Below are 25568 nucleotides of genomic sequence, written 5' to 3'. Positions count from 1 at the left end.
ATACAAAACATCTAGTATGTTTTTATTTTCCACTGTTAGAACGTGATAAAATTGACCACTCTGAAATTACAGATTATAAACAAATACTTTATGCTTTATAAGTGTCTGCATAATATTTTATGTGTGTGTGTATTAAATAACGAGACAAAATTATGGTATAGCAAGGAAAGGAGGTTTTTCGGGCATGAATATACAATGGCTGTATTACTCACAGGTGGAAAATTTATGTAGTTCATCCCAGCTGAGGGTCAATAAAATTTCTGTATGTTCCTCAGATGATACAGAGAAATTACTGTAGGTAGAGGTGGTTGGAAAATGTTTTTCCTGTAGACAAATTTCTATTTTTCAGTGAAAATTTGAACATCAAAATATTTTGGTCCCAAACTGAAATATTTCAATATTGAAATACCACCATGGTGTATTATGGGAGTTGTCGTTTGGGTGACTCATGCTCCCATTCTTCACTATAGTCCGAACTCCTTTGTCAGACTGTATCTCCTACAACCCGCTATGATATCATCTCATGATGAGGGGGAGATGTCGTCAGGATGATAAACCTAGTCCATTAAGGAGAATGGGGGGAGGGGAAAGAAGTCAACTGAACCACAACTCCCATGAGGCACTGCAGCAGCAGATCCAAATCAAAATATTTCAGGTTTGGGGCATCCAGTTTGTTCATGAAAAACTGAATTTTTTCTGAGCAATCTGTTTTTGTGAAAACATTCATTTTGTCAAAAACCCAATTTTCTAAGGAAAAGCAATTTGGACAGAAAATTTTCAACCAGTCTTCATAAAAGGTGTTTTCCTTAGTGTGACTGTTACTATTTTTCATATCATCTGAGCTGTAAAGCCAGACACTATTAGTGCATGTATGGGGGAGAAATCAAAATAACAACTAATACACTTGAGAAAGCTCTGAAATTTTCCACATACAGTACTAAAATGCTACATTTTTAAGCTCTGATATTTCAAGAATCATCAAGGTAATAAGCATGTACTAAAACTGAAGGTGGAAATCAACAGCCAATTTTTCCACCTTTCAGGATTCAAGCAGAGATGGAAGACAATCTAGTTGTGATCTTGGATGGGTGACATGAGTTTGGAGTGACAGTTTTACTGGATTTTACAAGCTAAATTCTCAGGTGTATACACCAGTGTAAACCTGAAGTAAATCTGCTGAAGCCAATACAAGTATTTCACATTTCTAACAACGTAACAGATTAAAATCTGCCCCTAGTTGTTACAAGTTTCCTAGCCCCTCACTGTTTATGTTTGTTACTGAAGTGTGGCGTAGTAACAACAACAGCTATAACTGGCCTGTACCCAGGTAGTACATGGAATATGTTGCTTTAAAATTCTACCCTGACCGTTTCTATTCTAATCCACGGTTTTTGCAGCTCACAGCTTTGAAATTTTCCAACTGCGGTCTCTATACAGAGGTGACTTTTTATTTTGTTTAAAGTTGGAGGAAAATGGGTCAGTCATTCTCAGAGCACCAGAGGACAGGAATTATGACTTTCTGGAACATTATTATTAATGATTTCCATTATTAACAAAGTCCTTGTGATAATCTAAGTGGGTAGAAAGTTAAATTTTGGTGGGCAAATAATTCTCACTGAAGAGGGTCTTGCAATGTTCTGCTGACGTTTCCTTTCGATTCCCTCCCAGTGACGACCCTTTGGGAACTGCCCCCCCAACGTGCTCTTAACATTTTGTGACACTTATTGTCTCTTCTATTCTTCAGACCTGAAGGCAGGTCTATGGTGAAACTCCTTTGATTAGGTTGATAGGGAGCTTGGCATCTACATACAAATTCTTGAAAATGTACTCTCCCCTACCTGATACTGTGCGCGCCACTCAAAGTTCCCCAAAATGTAAACCTTCTATAAAAGCCGGTAAGACTTCCACAAGCCCTTCTGTTAGAACAAATATGTTTGAAAAGATTTCTGAACGTTCAAAGAAGAATATTTTCTCAAAACTGAACTCACACCCACAGATGGCACACAAAGCAAATGTTCAGCTGCCATCTAAGTCCATCTCCCGATATTGTAACAGAACATAAGCAGCTCCGCTAGATTACAGAGTCACTCCAGCAAAGAACTAGAAGCATCTATGCTGCTATTATTTTGGGCGGAAATTTTGCAAATGGAACGAACGCGGAACTAGCTGTCACTGCGGCTGTGCCCTGAGCAGCTGTCCTGGAGAGCTCTGGGGCCCCACTGGCTCGCTGTTTTGTCTGCCTTCTCTTTCTGCCTGTATCGTTGCTAAAAAGAAGGGGAAAATATAGGCCTCACAAAAGAAATTGAAATAATAATAAAATGCATTGCTACAGTCATTGTAAGGGAGCCAGCAGAGAAAATCAAAGGCTGAAATTTCCTTTTGTTTGCCATTAGACCGTGTTGCATGATAATCTAAAGAGTGCTTTGATACCAGTTTCAGCACTGATGAAAACACTTTAAAATGTTCATAATTATAAATGATGTAGCTGTCCCAACTTGCAAAGAGTCTCATACACTCTCTGGTCACTGCCTATTTTGCTTGACGGCCCTGGTAATTGTATAGAACACAGTTTTTAGACATGCAGTGGTTCATCATTTAAATGAGAAACACTCTTTTCTTAGAGAAGAGGGACAGACTTGTGACTAAGGTACTGGACCAAGATTCAGGAGACTGGTGCCCTTGAGCAAGTCACTTTGTCTCTCTCTGCTTCCATTCCTCATCTGCAAAATGAGGATAACAATCCTTCCTTCCCCCACCATTTGTCTGTCTTGACTATGTAGACTGTAAGCTCTTTGCGGCAGGGACTGTCTCTTACTATATGTTTGTACAGCGCTTAGCACAATGGGACCTGGGTACAGCTGAGACCTCCAGGTGATAGCCTAATAGATACGAAGATAACAAGAGAGTGTGACATGACAGGGTTTCTTCCCAGCTTCCAAGGATAGCCTGTCATGCCCAGTCTCCTTTAAGCAGGCTTACCATCCAAATAAAAACAAACAAAACAGTCCCTCAGCTCACCCTGTGTCCTAGGGTTTCATGGCTCCCCTTCCCAGGGATCTCTGGTGTCCCTACTTCTTGCAGCTTCCCAGCCCCAGCCAGCTCCCTTATCTTTCTGGAACACCAGCACCAGGCTTCCTCTCTGAGCACCAGGTCCCCTGTTCCAGGGACCCTCCACTCCCCTGTGGTTTCGCTCCCTCCGCACAGTCTGTCCCAGTCACTCCTCCCCTTCCTGCCCTCTGACAGGACTTTAGAGGCCAGGGATAGCCCTGCTCCCTTTAATTGACTCAGTTGGGTCCACCTGCTGTGACCCAGGGGCAGTGGTCCTGATCCACTCACGGGGACCAGCTACCCCATGATAATGAGGCTTCATCAATATATCCAGCATGACACATTCATTTAAACTTAAATTTTCCAAAGAGGTGGAAAAACTGGTCATTTGTCCCTAAAACACAGGTCTGAGATTTGGGCGCCATGTTCTTTTTCTCATCTAAATGTGGAGGGGAGCCGGTGCCCTCAGAAAGGGTCGGGGGGGAGGCTGCCTCTGTGGCATTCTGCCCTCTTCCTCCTGACTGTGTGAAAACTCCCTACCCACAAGGGAGGCGAGAGCAGGAGAGGCTTGGGGCAGAGGAGCTGGCTGAGCTGCTGCTGAATCTCACTCTCCCAAGCACTGGAAGCAGTGGCTGGAGGCTGCACTCTGTGGCTGGCCGCTCTGAGCTGCAGAACCTCCCTCTCTTTGGAGGGTGGCCAGAGGCAGCCCAAGGCTATAGAGTCGTTAGCAGTGCAGCTCCAATGGAGCTCCAACCCTCCTCACACCCTCCTTAACGAAAACATCCCTGTGAATCTCTGCCAAGGGGGACAGCTGCCCTGTATGTCGCTGAGTGACGCGGTGTGGTTGGCAGTGGTCCATGAGACAAGGAGCCCTTTAACAGTTATAGGGCCAAGTCCTGCTATGGGTCATGGCTGCATAGCGCCTGCAGACTAATGCCCAGCATATAGGTGAACAGAGGGTTTCAATGACTGTGCAGGGTCCAGAGACAGGTGTGGGAGAAGGGTTACTAGGATGAGCAGAAGAACGGAGAACCTGCCTCATGACAGGAGACTTAAGGAGCTTGGCTTGTTTAGCCTAACCAAATGAAGGCTGAGGGGAGATGGGACTGCTCTCTATGAATGCATCAGAGGGACAAACACTAGGAAGGTTTCCCAGCCTGGTTCTCATCAGAGCCACAGGAACTGGGCGGGTCCTTCCCCAGAAAAGTTCCACAAACTCCCATTGCTTCTCTTCCACAGGTCCAAGTGTGGCAGAGTTCAACTCACACTTTATCTGTGCCATAGCTCCTGTAGTCGACGGCCGCTGAGACAGCCACGATGAGCGCGGGCATTCCGTAGCCAACCAGATAGAAGTACTTCCTTCGCGAGTGTTCACTCTCAAACACCTCCACCAGCATGATGTATAGCTGCACCCCCTCCAGGAACATCCAGGTGAATGCCGCCAGGAAAAAGAAGTGCAGGAGGGCAGCAAACACAGCACAGGCGATCTGGGAGAGTCCAAAAAAAAACAAAACAAAAAGAAAACAGGCAGAGGTTTGCTCCCAAACAAAATTATTATAATTATTGTAACAAAACCACTGATATCCTTGGTTATTACACACAATATTAATCCTAGACTCTCTCTCTCTCTGTATGTGTACAAATATATATACGTGGCTGTAATTTACCCAAAGAAACTTATGTTCTATGCATATTATCCTAAGCATATCATTGGCTGAAACTCTGGTACCCAGCTCCTACACTCCCACAATATCAAACTGGATTCTTAGTAGGGAACATCTTCAGATTCAAATCATTGAAGCAATTGTTCCCTGTTTCTTACTATCAATATAAAACAGGAATAAGACAAAGAAATATTCTAACACCTTGGTTTAATAAACAGACATTATATGAGAACAAAAACTCAGATCACTTTAAACATATTTTTCTTAAAAATATATATTTCTGTTGTATATTACTTATAAGTTATATATGTCTATAGTATATACATATGTATTATATACATATATGTATATATTTATATACATGTGCATGTGTATAATTTTCTATATAATGTAGATTTGTGTAATATATGCCTGACACATGTATTATTATATATAGACACATATATTATTTACACATAGACACACACACATATATGCACGTGTTTGGATTTGATGGCGAAGTGCCTCAATACATCAAGGGCTTATGTTGAGGAATCATAAAGACCATGTTTCTATTTCTGATGCCTCTGTTGACTATTGTTGCGTGAGCAAGTTTCAAGATGTTGACTTGCCATGTGAATGCTCTTGGGTGCTGTCAGCAGGGGCGGGCATATGCTGCGGGCGCCATTGCTCAGCAGTTTGGGTGAGGGGCTGAGATAAGAGAATTTAAAAAAAAAAGGCAGGGAAGGGGAATGTGAAAAGACAGAATTCCAGTGCAAGACCTTATTTCACACCCATCCACTGAGATCAAACTGGCCCTGAACAGATACAATGCTGGGAACAAGCCTGCACTGACAAAGGGTTGGACAACAACATAACCTCAGTGATCTCTGCAGTCTTCAGCTTCTCCCCAGTGCCACGGGGCTCGAGCCCAGGATGTCTATTGTATTGTACCTGGCCATGTGCTAGAGGTAGCCCATGATCCTACAAAGAGAGTGAGGACACTGGCATATCACTGAAAAAAATTGTGAAAAGGTGAAAACTCCCTGCTGCAACAGGTTCCCAGTGAAAAAAATGTCAGTAATAATGAGAATACACTAGCCAGGAATGAAGGAGTGCCCCTATGTTAGGAAAGGATCGCGTGGCTTTGAATATGGAGTATATGCAGTGACTGTTTGGGGAAAATGAAGACTGGAACCCCGACAAAGCATATTTCTAGAGACACTCACCAAAGGGCGGGGATGCTTTGGCAAATGAGAATAGCATTTCTAAATGGAGTTTAAAAACACAAAGAACATGCCATTTGTCTATTTTGACATGGAATTACTGAAATGATTATCCAAGTAGGGCACTGACACATGACTTATGCTGCAACTTTCCAAAGAACCTAAGGGAATAAGGCACCCAAACCATGTTAAAGGTCAATAGGATTTGGACACCTAACTCCCTTAGGCACCTTGGAAAAGGCTAGAGTCAGGGCACGGTCTTGCTCCTATTGAGGTCAAAATTCATTTTGCCATTGATCAAGAGAGGAAGGTCAGCACCGCCCCTTTTATGCCCTAACGGACGGTTCTGGAGGAGTGAAAGGAAAACCTCCCTCTCCCACTGGCCACACCAACAGCAGAGCATTGGTAAGCACGGCAGGTGACTGAAACCGTTACGGCTTTTGGTTCAGCTGCCATCAGGCTTAACCATCCCCTCCTTCTCCACGAGTGGAAGGGACCAAAGGGAGGCAGATTTGGTGTGAGGAGATCTGCCTCCATGGAATTTTTCCCATCCTTTCCCTGATCACGGACAAGCCCCTTGCCCCAGATGCACTCTGGGGGCTGGATGTTCCAGGTGGGAGGGGTGAGGTTGGGCTACTCTCCATGACATGGGCCCCTTCAACCCTGCCAGGGATTCCTCACGGCGGACCGTACTGACTGAGTCAGCATCACCTTATGTGGGCTCCCAAGCCACCACGTGCATCGAAGGAGGGAGGGAACAGCCGCCAGGGACTGCTTGGCATTGGTGCTGGCAAGCAGGGCATGGCTCCTTGTCCCTGCCCCAGCTCCCTGCTCCAGGCGGGAGGGGACAGGAAGAAGTGGTTATGCATTAGGCTGTCGTACAGATGGCTCTGGCCTCCACAGGTTTCCCCAGATTGGAGCATATCTCAGGACATTCACTGGTTTTGAGGCTGAGTGTCCCACCTCTTCCACCAGGGGAGCAGAAGACGTCCCAGCCTTCCCTTTCCTTTCTCCCTCCCCCCAAAACCGGACAGAACCTGTCAGGATGAATTTCTGGGAGCCAAAACTCACAACGTTTCCTGTCCATTAGGGCTCTCCTAAATCAGGGTTAGGCCAGCCCATGCCAGTTTTCCCCTCTGCAGTAAATGTCAAAAAATACACATGTGAACGTGCTGCTTGGACAGTTTAAGAGACTCTAGAAATGTTTTCTTTTGATGTTGCAGTGCCTTAAAGTGAATGGCTGCAGCAGCAGCATAGCCTAGTGGATAGAGCACAGGACTGGGACTCAGAAAAGCTAGGTTCTATTAACTGCTCTGCCACTGGCCTGCTGGGTGACCTTGGGCAAGACCCTTTCCTTGGCCTCAGTTTCCTCATGTGTAAAATGGGGAGAATGATACTGACCCTCATCTGTAAAGTGCTCTTAGATCTGCCGATGAAAAGTGCTGTGTAAGTGCTAGGTGATGGTTTGGTAAGTGATTCAGATTCTCCACTTAGCAGATGCGTAAGGGCAGCAACTATTGATACAGTCCCTAATGGCCACAGTTATACCATGCTCCAGCTTTGCTGCCTGCCCACGGTGTGTGGGTGTGAATCCCAAGTCCAACCTCCGTGGAGTACCCAGCACAAAGGTCACTTCCCTGGGCCTTGCGCGGACTGGAGTAAAACTTCATGGGCTGTTGGGAACCCACAGTCCCGCCCCCTGCCCTTCCTGCTGGCAACCCACAGCCCTGACCCCTTCCTGCCACCAACCCACAGCCCTGACCCCTTCCTGCCACCAGCCCACAGCCCCACCCCTCTGCCCTTCCTGCCACCAACCCACGGCCCTGACCCCTTCCTGCCACCAACCCACAGCTCCACTCCCCTGCCCTTTCTGTCACCAACCCACAGCCCTGACCCCTTCCTGCCACCAACCCACAGCCCCACCCCTCTGCCCTTCCTGCCACCAACACACAGCCCTGACCCCTTCCTGCCACCAACCCACAGCTCCACCCCCCTGCCCTTTCTGCTGCCAACCCATGGCCCTGACCCCTTCCTGCCACCAACCCACAGCCCCACCCCTCTGCCCTTCCTGCCACCAACACACAGCCCTGACCCCTTCCTGCCACCAACCCACAGCTCCACCCCCCTGCCCTTTCTGCTGCCAACCCATGGCCCTGGCCCCTTCCTGCCACCAACCCACAGCCCCACCCCTCTGCCCTTCCTGCCACCAACCCACAGCCCTGACCCCTTCCTGTCACCAACCCACAGCTCCACCCCCTGCCCTTTCTGTCAGCAACCAACGGCCCTGACCCCTTCCTGCCACCAACCCACAGCCCCACCCCTCTGCCCTTCCTGCCACCAACCCACAGCCCTGACCCCTTCCTGCCACCAACCCACAGCTCCACCCCCTGCCCTTTCTGCCAGCAACCAACGGCCCTGACCCCTTCCTGCCACCAACCCACAGCCCTGACCCCATCCTGCCACCAACCGACAGCCCCACCCCCTGCCCTTCCTGCCACCAACCCACGGCCCTGACCCCTTCCTGCCATCAACCTATGGCCCTGGCCCCTTCCTGCCACCAACCCACGGCCCCACCCCGTGCCCTTCCTGCCAACAACCCATGGCCCTGACCCCTTCTTGCCAGTAACCCACGGCCCTGTCCCCTTCCTGCCACCAACCCACAGCCCCACCCCCCTACCCTTCCTGCCAGCAACCCATGGCACAGAGCCACAGCAATGCAGAGCTCCACAGAGCTAGAGCATCCCCTGGATGGCTTTTCCTGGGTTTGGCTTCGGCAGGAATGCATCATTTCTGCTACATATCAGGCCGCAGCTGCCTATGGAGGGAGGACAGGATCTGTCCCTCCGTGCATTTCTCTGAACAATGGCACATTCAGAAAGGGAGCTGAGGTTCCAGTAATTGCTCTTTGAACTCAATCACCATGCAAGGTGCTGAGCCATCCTGATGGGTGCTGAGCACCCTCCACACCCACTGACTTCAATGGCAGCTGAGGGCAGTGCACACATCATTGGGAGCCCAGCAATCAGCAGGATTGAGCCCCAGGAACAGCTGTTGGATTATCATGGCCACGTAGGCTCAGCCATTCTGATGAAGGTGCCATCCCAAGGGGGACTGTGGGGATGAAAATGCCAAATGGTGAATGTGTAATCACAGCAGTAATATTTCTGTCTGTCTGCAGAACTGCACACAGGTGACTGCTTGTATACGGTGTACGTTTCCCTTGCTATCTAGTGTGTCACAGACATTTATAGAGTCAGCAGAATACAGCAGATTGAACGTGCAGAATTTGTTCATTTCAAAGTTTAGAACCCTGAGATTTGTAAACCAAATTGCTTCACAGACGTCAAAGGTGCTAATCCTTAGTCTTTGCCAAGTTTGAAGGCTTTTTCTCTAAAAAGAGCCATTTTGATGTATGTGAGCACAAACAGAGCACCTGAAATAGTCTTGTGAAAAAGGCCTTTTTTTCCCTTTGGATTTTTTTCGCTCAAGCTGAGGTTTTCTCAAAAACAGACAGATGGAGTTTAACTCACTACTCAGAAACATTGACGTGAAGAAGAAACAGTAGGAATTTCAGCCCCCAAGGATAATTTGTTCAGGAAATCATATGGGCTTGATCGGAAGCCTATAGGAGTAACCGGAAAGTTTCCTATTGACTTCAATCAGCTTTGGATCAGAAAGGAGGGCTTATAATAGAAAGCATCTTCTTGCGAATTACTGTGCTGTTGCCGGGGAAACATGAAACAACACACACCTTTGGTATATACGTTTTAAACAGACATCCAGGGTGACATCCTGGTCCCACTGATGTCAATGGGGATTTGGCCACTGGGCATAATGGACTAGGATTTCACCCTTGTTTACCAAGCAGGGCCCCAATCCTGCAATGAGATGAGCATGAGTGTAGGGTGTATCCACATTCATCTCAATCCAGGATCAGGCCCAGCTACCTCCACTGGAAGGTGGGAGGAGACGTTTCCATATTTCCAAGATAAGCCAAGTATCTTACTGGCTGATCCGTTCGATTGATCCCGATGAGGAAGAGGAGCTCGGCCACAAACAGGCTGATGCACAAGTTCTTGTGAATTGTGTTCCTGTCACTCTGGAGTCCGCGGAAAAAGCAAAAGGTGAAGATGCAGATCAGGAGGCAGACGAGTGACAGCAGAATGCCGACCCACGTGATAACATCCAGGAGCAGGTCGTGGACCGTGTCGCTGTGCTGGAGACACAACAGAAAAATAATCAGTCACACGCCGCACGTCAGCTAATCAATACTGAAAAAAGCCAGGTTGTCTAAGACCCTTTGATAGACTCCTGTATCCACTTCCCAAGAACTGGCACAAGGGACCGATAGCTAATGAAGGGTATTAGGACTAAAACTACCCAGAATGGAGTTCTGCATTAATGTGGCCACAACCTGAAAGCCACGCTCTGTTCTCTCCCCCTCTCCTTGCTTGGGTTTGTTTGTGAATACAGCAGTAAGGCAGTGGGGAAGGTACCTGAACAAACTCAAATCCCAAGACTGGGTTGCAGGGACCATTAAGATAATGTATGTCTCAATGCCCAGCATGTGGCAAAAACAGGGATTATTTTCCTTTCTTTTTTTCACAAGGGAAGGCAAAAAATATTGATTTATCAAACCCTAGAGCTGGGAATCCAAAATGAATATCGGAACAATATCCTGGATAAACAGAGACCTTTTATTGATCACATTGTTTTTAAATCCACATTTAACCAGGATTTTAATGTGTCTCAGAAATTGTGTGTTCCCCCTTGTGATGTGGTCTAGTTTCTGCTTACCCAGAAGTAATGTCCACATGGTCACTACTGCAGGGATGTTTCCCTTTCAGGCTACCATATGCCCGAAGAACAGCAGCAGCAAAGACTGGTCTAGGGGGTAGGCCATGAGCTCTCACGGTGGAAAGCAGGATGCTGAGGTCCACCAATAAAATGCCACTGGACCTATTCCTGTGTTTGTCCGTGCATTTGCTTCTCAAACCAGGGCACGGACGCTTGGCGCTCTCAGCTTGGAAGAGAAAGACAGGGTGTTTTGCTATGGGGAAAAGTCTATGACAGATGGAGGGGAACGCTGATTCATTTACCCTTTTTGTTGCCTCCGTGCCAATGATAAAGCTACATCAGTGTCAGGCACTTATTGATATAGACTCCTGCTATGTCAGCACCCATCAAAAACAACTCAAATCCTTTCAGCACTTTGGCTTTATCGGCACGATTGATAGGTATCAAATGAGAATGAAAGATGGTGAGTGAGTTTTTTCTTCCCCCTAGAGGCTGTTTATAAAGAGACTAGACAGAAATTACAGGCGGTTTTATTCCCACAGCACTCCTGCCATTTTTCTTGGGAATTTCGAAGGTTTAAGAGACTCTATGATTGCAGATGTACCACAAGGGCACAGATTTAACATATGCCTATCACAACACCAACAAAAATGTCTATTCCATCCCCACTGCACACACAAGGTGGAAAGGAAGAAAAGGCATATTCTTTTCCTGATGGAGGTGCATTGTTTTATCTCTGGGTAATTCCATACTCATTAACTTTCCTCTTAACTTGATGCAAAAACGTTAATATAAATCCCGATCCTTGCATTTACTCTGCTTTGCACGAAGCTGCTTGGAAGCGGTGGATAGCATCTCCCCTAACAGCCCCGCTGCAAAGCAGGCCAGCTCGCCTGATTAGAAGGCAGTGCTAGGCACAGCTTCAGCGACCTGCGAGACACAGACACAGGAACTACACAGCTGGCACAGGCAGATAAAGGGGAGAGACAATCAGGTGAACTTCGGAAAGCGTGGATCAATCGCCCAAGGCTATGAGCACAAACGCAGTAACACTCCAGACAAAAAGTCAGCCTTGTACGTGGGGAGCTTTCCGGAGTTCTCCTTCGTCTGATAGCAGAGCACCCCAGCTTAAGGGGAAATGAGCAAGAACCCAGCCTGTTCCTTTTACACGCTTGGCTCCATGCACACACCAAGCCTGTGTGGAATAAATGAAAACCACAGGTCTCGCTTCTCCACTGCTCAGCTGCTTGCAGAGTTATTTACACCTCCGAGTGCAAAGTGGGCACAAAAGGCTGTCCAATCAGATCCTCTGGCACACTCCCCACTGCTGCCCTATAGGGAGGAGGTGGTGAAAAAAGGTCTGACAGCTCCCCAGGACCATGCAGGAGAGGAGAAGAAGAGAGCTCAGAGGGATTCTGCCACCAGGGCCATGTATGATGCTGATATAGGGGGTGGGGGGAAGAGACACCCCTGCTGAGATGACAGGGTGGGAAAGAAGAGATCTCTTATCATTCACTGGTTCTGGACTACACAGGGGCTGAGCTGAGAAAGGGCTGGGTAGTTTGGAGCAGGAGAAAGAGACAATTCTTCTCTCAGGCAGCTAGCACCTCTGGGAGGATTAGTAAGGAGCTGTGCTGATGATCTCCAGTGCACAGCCCTCGAACAGAGGCATGGCCCCTTGTGCCTGCCAGCCCCCGGCTCTGTGCAAGCCAACAGGAGGTTGGGCACCACAGCCCCCGGAGACCACATTGGTCCAGCTTGCTTTCTTTTGACCATCACTCTCACCTTCCAGTGCCCAAGCGCTACCACAGTCAGATCTGCTGTAGGTGACAGGGCAGAGCCACCATCCCACCCAGCAAACACTTAGGGTCGCATGCCCTGGGTTGGGAGCCAGGAGACCAAGGGATCTAGTTTCACTGCTCCTACTGACTGGAGTCGGTATTTCTGTGCCACTGTATAGCACCATAAATATGACACCCTCTTAAGTTAGGATGAGAAGCCTGGGATAATGGTAACTGTTGGAATGAATGTATATTGCCAAACATGGAATGTAGAAGTGAGTTGGGATGTTGTGTTAATATTTGCATAATTGTTATGCTTTTAATGCTGTCATTTTGGTTAATGGAACTGGGTGGGACAGTTGATGGTAGAAGACTGAGCAGGAGATGGGAGATGAACCAAAAGAAATCTGATGAGGTTCAATAAGGATAAGTGCAGGGTCCTGCACTTAGGACGGAAGAACCCAATGCACCGCTACAGACTAGGGACCGAATGGCTAGGCAGCAGTTCTGCGGAAAAGGACCTAGGGGTGACAGTGGACGAGAAGCTGGATATAAGTCAGCAGTGTGCCCTTGTTGCCAAGAAGGCCAATGGCATTTTGGGCTTTATAAGTAGGGGCATAGCGAGCAGACCGAGGGACGTGATCGTCCCCCTCTATTCGACATTGGTGAGGCCTCATCTGGAGTACTGTGTCCAGTTTTGGGCCCCACACTACAAGAAGGATGTGGATAAATTGGAGAGAGTCCAGCGAAGGGCAACAAAAATGATTAGGGGTCTGGAACACATGACTTACGAGGAGAGGCTGAGGGAACTGGGATTGTTTAGTCTGCAGAAGAGAAGAATGAGGGGGGATTTGATAGCTGCTTTCAACTACCTGAGAGGTGGTTCCAGAGAGGATGGTTCTAGACTATTCTCAGTGGTAGAAGAGGACAGGACAAGGAGTAATGGTCTCAAGTTGCAGTGGGGGAGGTTTAGGTTGGATATTAGGAAAAACTTTTTCACTAGGAGGGTGGTGAAACACTGGAATGTGTTACCTAGGGAGGTGGTAGAATCTCCTTCCTCAGAAGTTTTTAAGGTCAGGCTTGACAAAGCCCTGGCTGGGATGATTTAATTGGGGAATGGTCCTGCTTTGAGCAGGGGGTTGGACTAGATGACCTCCTGAGGTCCCTTCCAATCCTGATATTCTATGATTCTATGATTTTGCCCTTGTGCCGGGGAGTGGAAGGTTCTATCTGTGCAGGCTCCAGGAAAGGTCAGAACTTGATTTGATAAATGCATCTTTCCAGGCAACAAGCCTCATTCTCAAAGGTGTGACACTGGCACTTCCTGGGGGCCTGGATGCCTCAGTGCATTGCTACAGAGCCTATCACCTGTAGGCCACTACAAGCTCTTGCCCAACAGAGGCTTGATGGCCCCTACGTGGGATGAGTTTGTGGGTGTTAATTCCAGCTCTCACAGCACAAACTCAGCATCACACTTTTCACTGACGGTCAGACTCAGCAGAGAGGCCAAAAACTGCATGGGCCATGGAGACTGTTACCCCAAGAGAGAACGTCCTCAAAGCCTCCAGCCCAAAGTTCATGCCTGGTGGTAAGGCAGTGTTTGCGGGAAGCTTGTCCAGCTTTTAAACCAGGACTTCACTGACCAGAGCTGTTAAGCTGACCTTTCAAGAGCACTAAACCTGCACATTTATTACGCTGAAGTTTATGGTTACATATAAATTATTTTTAAAAACGTAAATTCACTCATTAAATAATTTGCATAAAATATCACACATAGAGCCTGTAACAGGGCAGCCACCCTCGGGCCCCTCCAAAACAGTCTTGGATGTCTCGATTGTCAACACCTCTGTGAGTTTGTACTGATGTGATCTCCGCCAAGCTGCCATCACAATCCCCGTGCAGCACTTCCACCTGCAGTGTCCTTCAGTCCTCAGTACTTCCTTCAGGGAGAAGGAGAGGAAAAGGAAGCCATCTCACCAGCCAGAGAGCTGGCTGCCCCTGAGCTCCGCTAGCCCTCTCTCCTTCCCTTTGCACATCCTTCCTGAGCTTCTGAACGACATTCTCTGGGAGTCTGTGGGGGAGCTAGTTAATCCCTAGCTACGACTACGCTGCAGTGTAAGACCAAGGTTGATAGAACTCGAGTCGAGTTTGTCAACCTAGAGCTTGAGCATCTTCACTCATCTCTAACCCCAGGTTAGGAATTGTTGCAACCCAGGTCCCAAACTGGGACTCCAGCATCTAAACTGCATTTTGCAGGCCGGAGTCCAACCAGACTTCCTAGCACCCTCCCAAAATGGGGCTGCGCTAGCCCTGTGCTTGTGGTGCAATGTGGGAAAACTCGACCATCCAGAGGACAAAGAAAGTTGGCCCCTGGGATACTTTTGGCAGACTCCCAGAGCACGAGTCCAGCGGGGCTGCATCTACACTGAAAAGCAACAGGACTTGAACCCTGGGTCCCAGCTTGACTTGGGCTCGGATCCTCCACACCTGGGTGGTCCTGGGACCCTGGGTACGAGCCCTGGGTCAGAACAATTTATGTGTCGGTGGATGGGGTGGGATTAGGCTTGAGGCTGAGTTCAAACCCTGGGTTTACACTGCAGTGTAGACATACACTAAGTGACCAGCATGCTGGGTCAGTGGCTGGCTTTCAGTGCTCTCTCACCATACTGCTCAAAATCAGGCAGCTGTTCTTTTCTGGGTTCCAAATCTCTAAAAAAAGGTTTATTTTACAGAAACAAAGTGCTTGATGAAATTCAAAGAACAAACCAATAAACCCAACAACTTTTGTGTTTGTGACAAGTTTTATATCTAGGGTTGGCGTTCGGGGCCAGATCCTCGTCCACGCAAAGACTCCCCTTGACTCTCACAGCTTTTGGATTGGGTTCCGAGTTGCGTCGGTGGGAAGTAGACTGGCTGAAACAGATTGCTGCTTTGAAAACCGTTGTGTGTGTGTCACAGACATGGCTGCCAAGTCCACAGCAGGGTGAGTAGGCAGCCCAGAAATTGCTCAGGCTGTGAAATGTGTAAGAGATGAATGACGGTTCCAGCAGTGCACTGCCTGGGCTCCAGAGCAGAGTTAATAAAAAACAACTCCAGTGAATGTCAGTTTATGACAGAATGGCTTGTCCCTTAAATGAAGGGTCCTTTCTCTTTCCCTGTTAAAAAGCTCAGTAGAGGTAAATGGTGCTGAAACAGAGCTGCTGGCTGCGGGGGGTGCTTTTGTTCAGCTAATCTTTGCCTTTAGGAAGGGAGACGGTAACATGCTTGTGGGTGGAGGAATGACAAATGGTAACTAAAGAAAGTGTCATTGGCTTGCTGGAATATGGCTGTTGTGCGACCGGTGGGAGCTGGCTTGGAAGGCAGCAGCATGGGTCCAAGTGGGCCAGATTTAAGCTGGCAGTGGTGTATAGTTTACACTGCTCCTGAGATTTGTAGCTGCCCAGAATGGACTGGAATCCTGTTACTCCTTTTAAAACTATTATCAACCATAGTGTGTTATCGAGAGCTCATCGTTCTTATGTCCACGTTGCATTTCCTCACTACAGTATGTTACACTGATAGGGTGAGATCACAGGTGGCTTTAAATCAAGATTTGAGGACTTCACTAACTCAGCCAGAGGCAGGGGCCTATTACAGGAGTGGGTGGGTGAGGTTCTGTGGCCTGCAAAGTACAAGAGGTCAGATTAGATGATCACGGTGGCCCCTTCTGGCTTTAAAGTCTCTGAGTCTATGATACGCTAATAACTGAATCCGAAGAGCCAGAGGAAATGATGGGAAGGTCAGGGACGTGATCTACCGAACCAAACAACATCATTATAAGGAAAGCGGGGGAAATCTTGTTGAATGTACAAAATTGCAAGTTTATGCTGAACCCTAAGGATCAACTCCCCCAAATGTGGCTACTACGGCATGTAGCTGGGGGAGGGATTAAGGAGCCTTTCCTCTCCCCCTTGCATAACCCAGGTAAGAACAGGTCAGGACCCCAGTCCTGCACTCAGAGGGAGCTCACGGGTTATTCTGTACCTGCTCCCCCAGGTACATGTGGCACCGGGGACAGGGTGGGAGGCGGACTATGATCTGAAGCTATGGTGTAATGCCACTGACTTTCATGGGATATGTTCTGATTTACAGCAGTTTGAAATCAGCTTCAGGCTCCAAATCTCTTATACACAATGGGAGATGTATCTCAGGGTACCCGGTTCATCCAGCCTCTACGTCCCTGAGACATTTCTTCCTAGCTGGTTTGGTGTCTCCTTATGACACACACTTAAACCTTCACTCCTCTTTATAGAAGGTCATTCAGCAAGTTCTAGCCCCCAAAACGTAGTCTCCCCACAATCCCTCCAGCTGTAGCTGACACACAACCTTCTCCAAGACACATCTGGCTTTTCCCCAGTCATTTTTAAAAACCTGCCAAAAGATGCAAGGACTTGTCACCCCGGAGTTACTGGCAGCAACCATTGTGAAAGACAAGGATGTAAGTACCAAAGCAGTTTGGTTGCTAGGTGCCGAGGTGCAGAATTACAAACCCATTGGCATCACTAATTTCAAGGTCCCAAGGCTCTCGGTAATCTTGATCACTGCACGGGCCACAAAATACCAGAGACATTTTCCAGTGTCCCAGGTCAGCAAGGTCGTCTCCAGTAGGTCTACTCATGAGCTTAAAGGTAGGCACATGGTCTAGTGCCTTCCTGAACCAGGGCCCTAACTCCTCCTGGTGAGAGGGCCGATGGGATCTGTACCACCTGGTTTGGCTGTTGGGATGGGAGCTTAGGAGGTCTAGTTCACAGTTCACTGAAGTCAACGGAAGCTGAGGGAAGTCAGCACCTTGCCAGCCTGGGCAGCTAGTGAGGATACCGGGATGAAAAGCGCTCTTTGGCGCTCTACGTTAGTGGAGTCATTGTCGGAGCAGTAACGAGAGATATGGAGGGGATTTGCTAGTGTGGAGTTGCCCCAGACGTCAGCCCGTCCTGTCCCTTATTATGAACAGCCAAAACACCAAACTGTAGAGAGGATATAAAGTTGTCACCTTCTTCTGTGTTACTAAGTGAAAAGCTGAACTGCAGGTTACCATGGATACAGTGTGTGTGGTGAACGCTATGGGGTCCCATTCTGGTCTCATTTACACAGGTGTCACTTCGCTGCTGTAAAATGAGTGCTACACAGGTGTGAGAGAGAGGTAATTCAGGCCCAGGGATTGCATCTTTCTTGCTCCTTCATTCTGGCTTTGTTTCATCAGTGGAGCGGCTCTGCTTACCCAGGACGAAGAGCTTTCGGCCAAGCGCCATCTGTTTTATTTGGAAAGACTAGCTACAGCAGCTGATTTAGCCTCCCACAGCCCTTGTGCTCTGGCCACATTGCTGCCAGCTATTGGGCCCAGCCCTTGGGCAGCTATGCAAGATGGCAGGACACCTGACACTGTCTCCGCTTGCCTGCTCTCTATACCTTTTGGGGAAGTTCTCTGGCCTGTGTTACACAGGAGGTCAGGCTAGATAATCACTATGGTCCCTTCTGGCCTTGGAATCTATGAATCCAACTCTTATTAAAATGGTATCTATAACGGACAGCTTATTGCCACTCTGAGAGGTGAAAATAAGTCATGACTGAGAAATTCTGCCTCCATTCTTCCTAGGGACAACAATCTCCCTAGTTTAGTGTCTTTATTTGGTGGAGGGAACAGGATGAAACTGATCTTGGGCACACGGATCAAAGAGATTCCTCAATTACACACAGCAGAACTGCATGTTACAGAGAATACAGAATCTACTCAGAGAGGAAGTCACCCTGAACCTCGTTCTCCCCATGAGGAAGGCGTTGATTGTGAAGGTAAGCAACAGGGGGAAGCTTAGTGCTATTTAAATTCCATGGAATAAGGAAGACTTCACAGAACCCAGGACTACGAAGTGTTCCTACCCCTCTGGCCCCTTCCCATGGCTTTCTCCACAGAGAACTGCCTGTAAAAAAGGGCAATGAGCAAACAATCTATTGGGTTTGGGGTAGAGGAAGCAGCTGCAAACAAAATGCTGTCAGAGCTGGTTTAATTTAACATCTACATCCATGCTTAGACTTGGGAGGATTCGATTTTTATTAGTAAATGTTGGTAAATGTTGATTTCACCGTACACCCAAACCAACGAAGAAATATTTCCATCAATAATAATCAAAATCCACTGTTAGGCAAAGTATGAAAAGTGCTGCTTGAGAACTTATTAGAGTTTGAGGTATGGATATTTATGTTGTAGATGTGGACATGAGATGTTGACAATTTGTGTTTTAATGGCTATAAAGCTTTAACTTTTTAAATCACAGAGTCTTTTGTCATTAAATAATTATTGTCTGACCATCCTCCCTCCCCACGTAATTTCTCAAAACTGTGAACATTTATATGGATACAAATAGAAAAAAATGCTTAAAAACAATAGTGTTGTGCAAGTGGGAAAATGTAAATAGATAAAAAATGAAAAAAAATTGTAAAATAAACATTGATATTATCCATCATCATTATAAAATATAAAATCTGAATTCTGCAGAGCCTGTCCATGCGCAAGGACTCTGGGACTAATGTTTCCAGTATTGAAGAGTGCACATAAATAATACAAAGTGACAGAGAGGTTAGAAATATAGAAAGGAAATAACAGCTCTCCCTGGAAAAAATACAAGCGAAGGCATCTGGAGAAACTACACAGAAACAGAGATGAAGTGAGAGGGATATACATGCAAAATAGCTATGCTGAAAAGGACATAGGGGAGAGAGAGTGCCTAGTAAGTAATTAGATATGAGCTTGCAATGTGATATAATAGCACAGAAAAGTCATTGTAATATTAGACAGTACCATTTCACAGGTTGGGGATACACAAGAGGCCTTGCTTGCCTTTGTGCAGCTGCAGTTGGAATAAATAATAATAATCCTCCAATTATAAATAAGCAACAACAGCTGTTTCTAGAGCACAGGCAAGAGTGCAGCTAGAACACTGCCTCTAGCTCTTTGGGGCACTCTAGTATTCAAAGGACATGGAGTATGCAAACAAGGAGTCCAGAGAAAGGCAACACACACAATGCTGGAGAGATTGATTTATAAGGAAAGATCAGAAGTGGTCAACATCTTCTAAAATGGCTGCTGATTTTAGGATGCTGGCTCTATTTCTGGGTGCCCAACATAAGAACGAGCTCTTTGCAGATCTACTTCAGATTGGAATTGTAGGAGCTTAGCACTATTGCAATTCACTCTGGGACATCTTGAAGCATTGTGGTATGCCAACAAAAATAGTTAACAGCATCAAGGCTTTCTATCAAGGTGCAGCATGTGAAAGTAAATGCAGGCCTGAGTGAATGGTTCAACACAGACACTTGTGTCCAGTGATGATGTGTTCTCTTCACCTCCACTGTTTGGCATTGCCATTGACTTCATTATGAGACAAAGTGTAGAAGGATACAACGCAGCCATTGCACAGCTCACAGCAATACACTAACTATAAGATCTAGATTTTGCTGATGACATAGCTTTTCTAAGTGGCAGCTCAACCAAAGTTCAAGCAAAGACCGAAAAACTATCCAGTACTCCAAAACAGATGGGATTAATAATCAGTCATGAAAAAAACCCAAATCTAATGAGAAGCCTGGCAGTGCCCAACTCAAGCATTACTTTAGAAGGCAAAACAACACAAGAAGTGAGTCAATTCACATAACCTGGCAGTAATGCACAAGCCAATGGGGCTGTCCAGAAGGAAATATTGGCACAAACTGGCAAGTTGGCAGCTGCATTCATCAGCTTACACAGGAATTGGTCACCAGAAATCTATAATTTGCAGACCAAACTACGACTCTTCAACTCAAATATTATTTCCATCTTAGCATATGGATGTGAAAACTGGAAATCCACCAAAGGGACAGATGACATCTCAATGCCTGTGACAGCAACTGCTCCAGAACAATACGAGGTATTATACTGAATGAATATATAACAAGTGCCAATACTTGTCAGAGTTCAACACCCCCTTATATCTGAAGTTATCCAGAAAAGAAGATGGAACTATCTGGGAGGCGTGCTAAGAATGAAGCCAGAGCATCTGCCATGGCAGTTGTATTATTGGGCAGCTGAAGGAACGTACAAGGGGGCCAACTGAACGAATCCCTCCATTGAACAGTACTCAGAGAAGGAAAACTTATTCATAGATTGCAAGGCTAGAAAGGGAGCCTTTGTAATCATCTTTGATGCCCTCCTGTAGAACACAGGCCAGAGAACTTTCCCCAAACAATTCCTAGAGCAGATCTTTTTTTAAAAGCACCCAATAGCTTATGGCTCTTAACAATGTAGAGGGCATGCAAATAGTGGCCCAGGATATACACTGGGATGGTGGAGCCTTGTTCATACTCTAGGCATTATCTGACAGCATGGGAAGGACTAAGATTCAGAGCCTCTGAAATCAGGCCCAAAGTGTCTCCAGCTGGACACCCAAAAGGTGACTATGTGTGGGGATATGGGGTCTAAATGGTTCAAACACCCAGGAGGAAGAAAGAGGAGATATTTAGAGCAGTCCAATTAGACAGAAGCAGGAATAATAGGAACAAAGAAAAAATTTGGCTGAATATCTGGAAACTGTATGATCTTTCAGACTGAACCTCGGGGACCCATGAGAACGGTTATAAGGACTATATCTGGAATGATTTAATGCTCACCTAGACAAAGGTCTCAAGGATATGCTATTGCATACAATTATGTCTTGACACTGTAGGGATAGATTACATGACAATTTCAGTTTTTCCAGCCACAATTTCTGTGCTTCCATGAAAATTTAGTCAGGAGAGTAGGCTGTATTTTCTTAACAATAAGGGTTGGGTAATTTTCCCAAGGGAAGACAGACAAATCACCCACAATACTCTGTAAGTGACAATTCTTCACTGGCAAAGGAATGTAATGGATTACTGAATATGTCTCTTACATCTCTTAATTTGCTGATTCCATTAAGTTCCCTGGTTCCTGTTCTTGACACACGCTCAAATAGTCTTTTATTTTTCATTTAAAAAACCCGGTGAAGACAAGCTGATTTAATAACTTTTCTGCTTAATTGAAACACTCCTTGTTTAACACATTTTTGAATAAGTCAGCATAATAAAACTCTCTGCAGAGACTTAACCCTTTAGCAGGTGCAAAATCCCTTTGCCCTACTCAATGTATAACACAGCAGCTTTAGAAGTTAGCTCGGATATTTTAACACGTTCTAGACCCTGGGCCTAATTCTGCTTTTTGATACTGCCATTCAACCCCACTCATGTTAATGTATGTCTAACTGAGGGATGAGTTGATCCTGTTCTTTAGATCTGAAATTCAGAGAGTGGTTCTAGGCAATGCACCCATACGTTCCACTTAGACTTTATAAATGTTTGTTCTTTTCTCTCCTCAACTCTCCTCGTTCCTTGATTTCCAAAATAATTGATGATGATGATGTAATTTATGTGTAGCATAGTATAACATTTTAAAGCTTCAGATTAATTGCTGTACTTAAAGCATCTTGTTGGAATAGCGATTTGTAGTGCACAGTAGACGTTGCTCAGCAATATTTGTCTACCTTAAGGTACTCTGACTCAAACAGTTGGGTCTTTTTAAATGGATTTTTCCCACCAGCACTGAACTAGTTTTCTGGTTGCCTGTTTTTCCTACGATATATTTAAGCTGCATCTGCTATGGCTATTGTGATGCAAAGTGCTCGCTTTTATGAAAATCAGCTTGTAAATTTTGAAGGATAATTCTTTAGCTGTTACCACACAGGTAGAATGGGTTATGTCCTTTAACCATGTGCTTTCTTCCAGGGCATAAGAACTAATGTAATCTTATTGCATCTAAGGGTTATATAAAACCATCCAAAGTTATTTGTAATCTGATGGAAAGGTGTTTCATTTATTTGAAAGTCTGAAGGCATCTAAATGAGAAATGAACATTTTAATTTTCAATGGTACATTCTCTGAAAGACAGGAAATATTCCGACTTCATAAGGCAGACTGCACACTGTGTTATGTAGATGGAGAGTACAATAGTTAGATAACCAGGGATGGCAAACATCTTCTTTATACCTGACAAAGATATTATGAATCCGTGGAAGAGGTCTGAATAACAGCAGGCAATGTGGTCCGCAGATAGGGTGCTGGATTGGAACACAAGAGACTTGAGCTCTATTCCTGTTCTGCCACTAATGTGCCGAGTGTCTCTGTCTCCCCTCCCAACATGGGCCTGTCTTGTCACTTTACACTGTACACTCTTTGAGGCTCGGCCTGTCATTTATTGTGTTTGTACAGCACCAAGCACAATGGGGCCCTGATCTCTCAGTGATACTACCATATAAATGATAATTCATAACTAGCACATCATTATTTTGTACTTCTGTGCAGAGACACCACAATATTTCCAACTCTTATGTGACATGGGTTTTCTTTGAATTACAGCATGCATCTCTGGAATAGCCTGTGAATTTCTATTCACATCATGACTTGTAAGTGCATTCGCCGTGGGGGACTGCCTGACATGCCTGTCAAAAGATATCCTGCTGGGAATGAAGTCAGCTTGTGTGATTATCCTTACTCCACGTATTATGTTCCAGAGGCCTGGAGGAGATGGCCGAGCACAGGGTTATTCCTCAGTATTATGTATCGGAGAAAGGGCACCCAACTCAATGCCTTTTAAATTGAGGGGGCATCAGGGGAGACTCTACTGTTCCCAGAGTCCCAGGATCTTGGAAAGTCATGTAAACTTGGCAGGGAGCCCATTGAATTTGATGAATAAAGCCAGCTCCAGGCTCAACTAACTCTAATAGGCAGATAGCATCTTTTTAAAAAAAAAATCTTTCTTCTTAATTGAGTAGAGTCCTGTTAAGCCTGGAATTGATCCCATCAACTCCCAGTCTTAAGACACACAGATAAATCACAGCTCTAATGGTCAGCCATTGATATTTGTTTTTCCTTAAGACACAGACATATAGCTATTACTGAGTAGAGAAGCAGAAGGCTATCAATCATTTGCTGAATAAATCAGAGGCCCTACCTCTCCCTCACCTCAGTATGCTAATAATTAAAGCACAGCCCATAACTCAGGGAATGTCTGCAGAATTCTCCTTTAGAGGAACACACAGCATTACCATCTTACTAAGGAGGGAGCTAATTCATGGCCAGAAGTGACATTTGTCAAATCATAGTTCTGTCAACTTTAAACTAAGAAGAGGGGCTCAGGTGTCTGTTCCCCACGATATGTTGTATTCTCTATCATTAGGTAGGATATTTCAGGTAGCCAGGTGAGGATATAAGCAGTTGTTGATGGTATACTGAAAACTGTAAAAATTATAAGCTGCTAATTCAAATCCTAAGGAGTTTCCTGGTCCTGCTTGCCGGGTAGGAGGCTCTCCAGGGAAGTGTGGAATCAGAGGAGTCAGTCTGTCGAAGGCCAGCCTAGAGTAAGGTGGAGTGACTTGTCTCTTTTGGTTTTTAGGGAGCAGCCTGCATTGTCTCTCTCTGGTTTAGGGTTCTTGTGTGTTAACATTCTAAATTCTAAGAAATGAAGCAGTGTTACAGTGCAACCTTCCAGCAAGTGCATTTTATTTTTAATCTAACTTTTCTGTGTGTGCGCCATGAACATAACACCTGCCAACCCTAGCTTTCCTCCATAAGGACCAGGCTGAATCTCTGTGCTTCCAGGAGATCTGGGACCTCACTCTTCCTATTACCCTGAGCGCATGCAGTGGGGAAAGGGAGTCACATCTCTCCCCAGTGTTCTGGGTCAGAGTATGGGGAGTAAGCTGCATACAAGGGTACTAGCAGCAGTGTGCGTGCTGCCCGAGAACATTCTGCTGCTCTGAGGCAATGCTTCTCCGTACCGCTCCCTTGCTAGAGGCTGTGCCTTAAAGGCACAGGGTAGCCAGATGGAATCTGGCATTCCCTTCTGACTCACATGTTCTGAAAAGTTATGCGTTGGCCACAAAATTATTCTGCGCCAAATGCTCCCTTATATTTTATCCTGAATCCTATTTAACACATTGGGCTTGCTTCTCTGGAATCACGTGAAGCCATCAGACCAATTCCCTTTCACATAGCAGGCTAAACTTAGACTGTAATGATCTATGAAGCAGAGAGAGGCCAGCAAGCTGCCCTTCTAGGTTAGAGTCAACAAAACAGAGCTGACTTTACCATGGCAGCAGCGGTGTTTTGGCAGTAGCCAAATAAAAAATGAACAAGACTCTACAGCCATGAAAACAGACTAGTTAACATACAAAAGAGACTAACATGATGTGAATCAGTGCTGCCTAGTGGATAGGGCACTTGACTGGAACTCAGGAGATCTGGATTCTATTCCCAACTTGGCCGCTGGGTGAGTTTGGGCAAATCACTTCCACTCTCTGTGCTTCAGTTTCCCCGTCTGCAACATGTTGATAATGCTACAGACCTCTTTTATAGAGCAGTTTGAGATCTAGTGAAGAAAAGCTCTACATAAGATATTAAGGTACTATTATCTAAGACTCCATTATACTTATATGGCCCCATTATTGGGGTATCTGAGCCCCTTTAATGTATTTACCCTCATAATACCCCTGTGAGGTAATGATCCCAGAGTTACAGATGAGGAATGGAGAGACAGAGTGGGGAAGGGATTTGCCCTTGGCCAACAGGGAAGTCTGTGCAGAGCAAGGACCTGAACTCCGGTCTCATGGTCCCATACTATTGCCTTAATCACTGAGGCATCCTTCTTCCTCAATTAAACTCTAGTAGGATTCATTTTCCTTTTATGCCTGGTATACTTTTCCAGCTCCTGAGGGCCTTACTCTGTTTTTATTTCGCCCTTATGGTTATTCAGTGAGAGCTGCCCTAGTAAAGACTGAGTGAAAACTGAACAAAGTCCTCAGAACCCATCCCTTTGTTAGTTGACTTATTTGGGGTCAGATATGTACCATACAATAACCACTTCACTGACATCTTTATTAGGAATAGGGCTGGACTCTGCACTTAGTAACACCATTCAAGGGGCAGAAAAAGTCTAAAATACTTTTCCCCTCTCAAACCTCCTCATTTTGTTCCAAGCTGTTAGCTGCTGTCCA

The 25568-nt window shown here is 46.0% G+C and overlaps 1 protein-coding gene across 36 annotated transcripts in view; it reads right to left on the bottom strand.

The window, feature by feature from the left end:
- ADGRL3 (adhesion G protein-coupled receptor L3) overlaps positions 1-25568 on the bottom strand; it is an 806525-nt gene that overhangs the window by 109385 nt on the left and 671572 nt on the right. For all 36 annotated transcript variants that reach the window (XM_037896575.2, XM_037896573.2, XM_037896571.2 and 33 more), the window contains 2 exons: positions 9924-10133; positions 4315-4535 (listed from right to left, as the gene is read on the bottom strand). In XM_037896575.2, coding sequence (XP_037752503.1) covers positions 4315-4535; positions 9924-10133 — 431 coding nt within the window. The remainder of the gene's footprint in view (positions 1-4314; positions 4536-9923; positions 10134-25568) is intronic.

The sequence above is a fragment of the Chelonia mydas genome, chromosome 4 (assembly GCF_015237465.2).
Source record: "Chelonia mydas isolate rCheMyd1 chromosome 4, rCheMyd1.pri.v2, whole genome shotgun sequence".
Classification (NCBI taxonomy): Eukaryota; Metazoa; Chordata; order Testudines; family Cheloniidae; genus Chelonia; species Chelonia mydas.
Note: the sequence above shows the minus strand (reverse complement) of the source record. Positions and strands in the feature narration are given on the sequence as shown.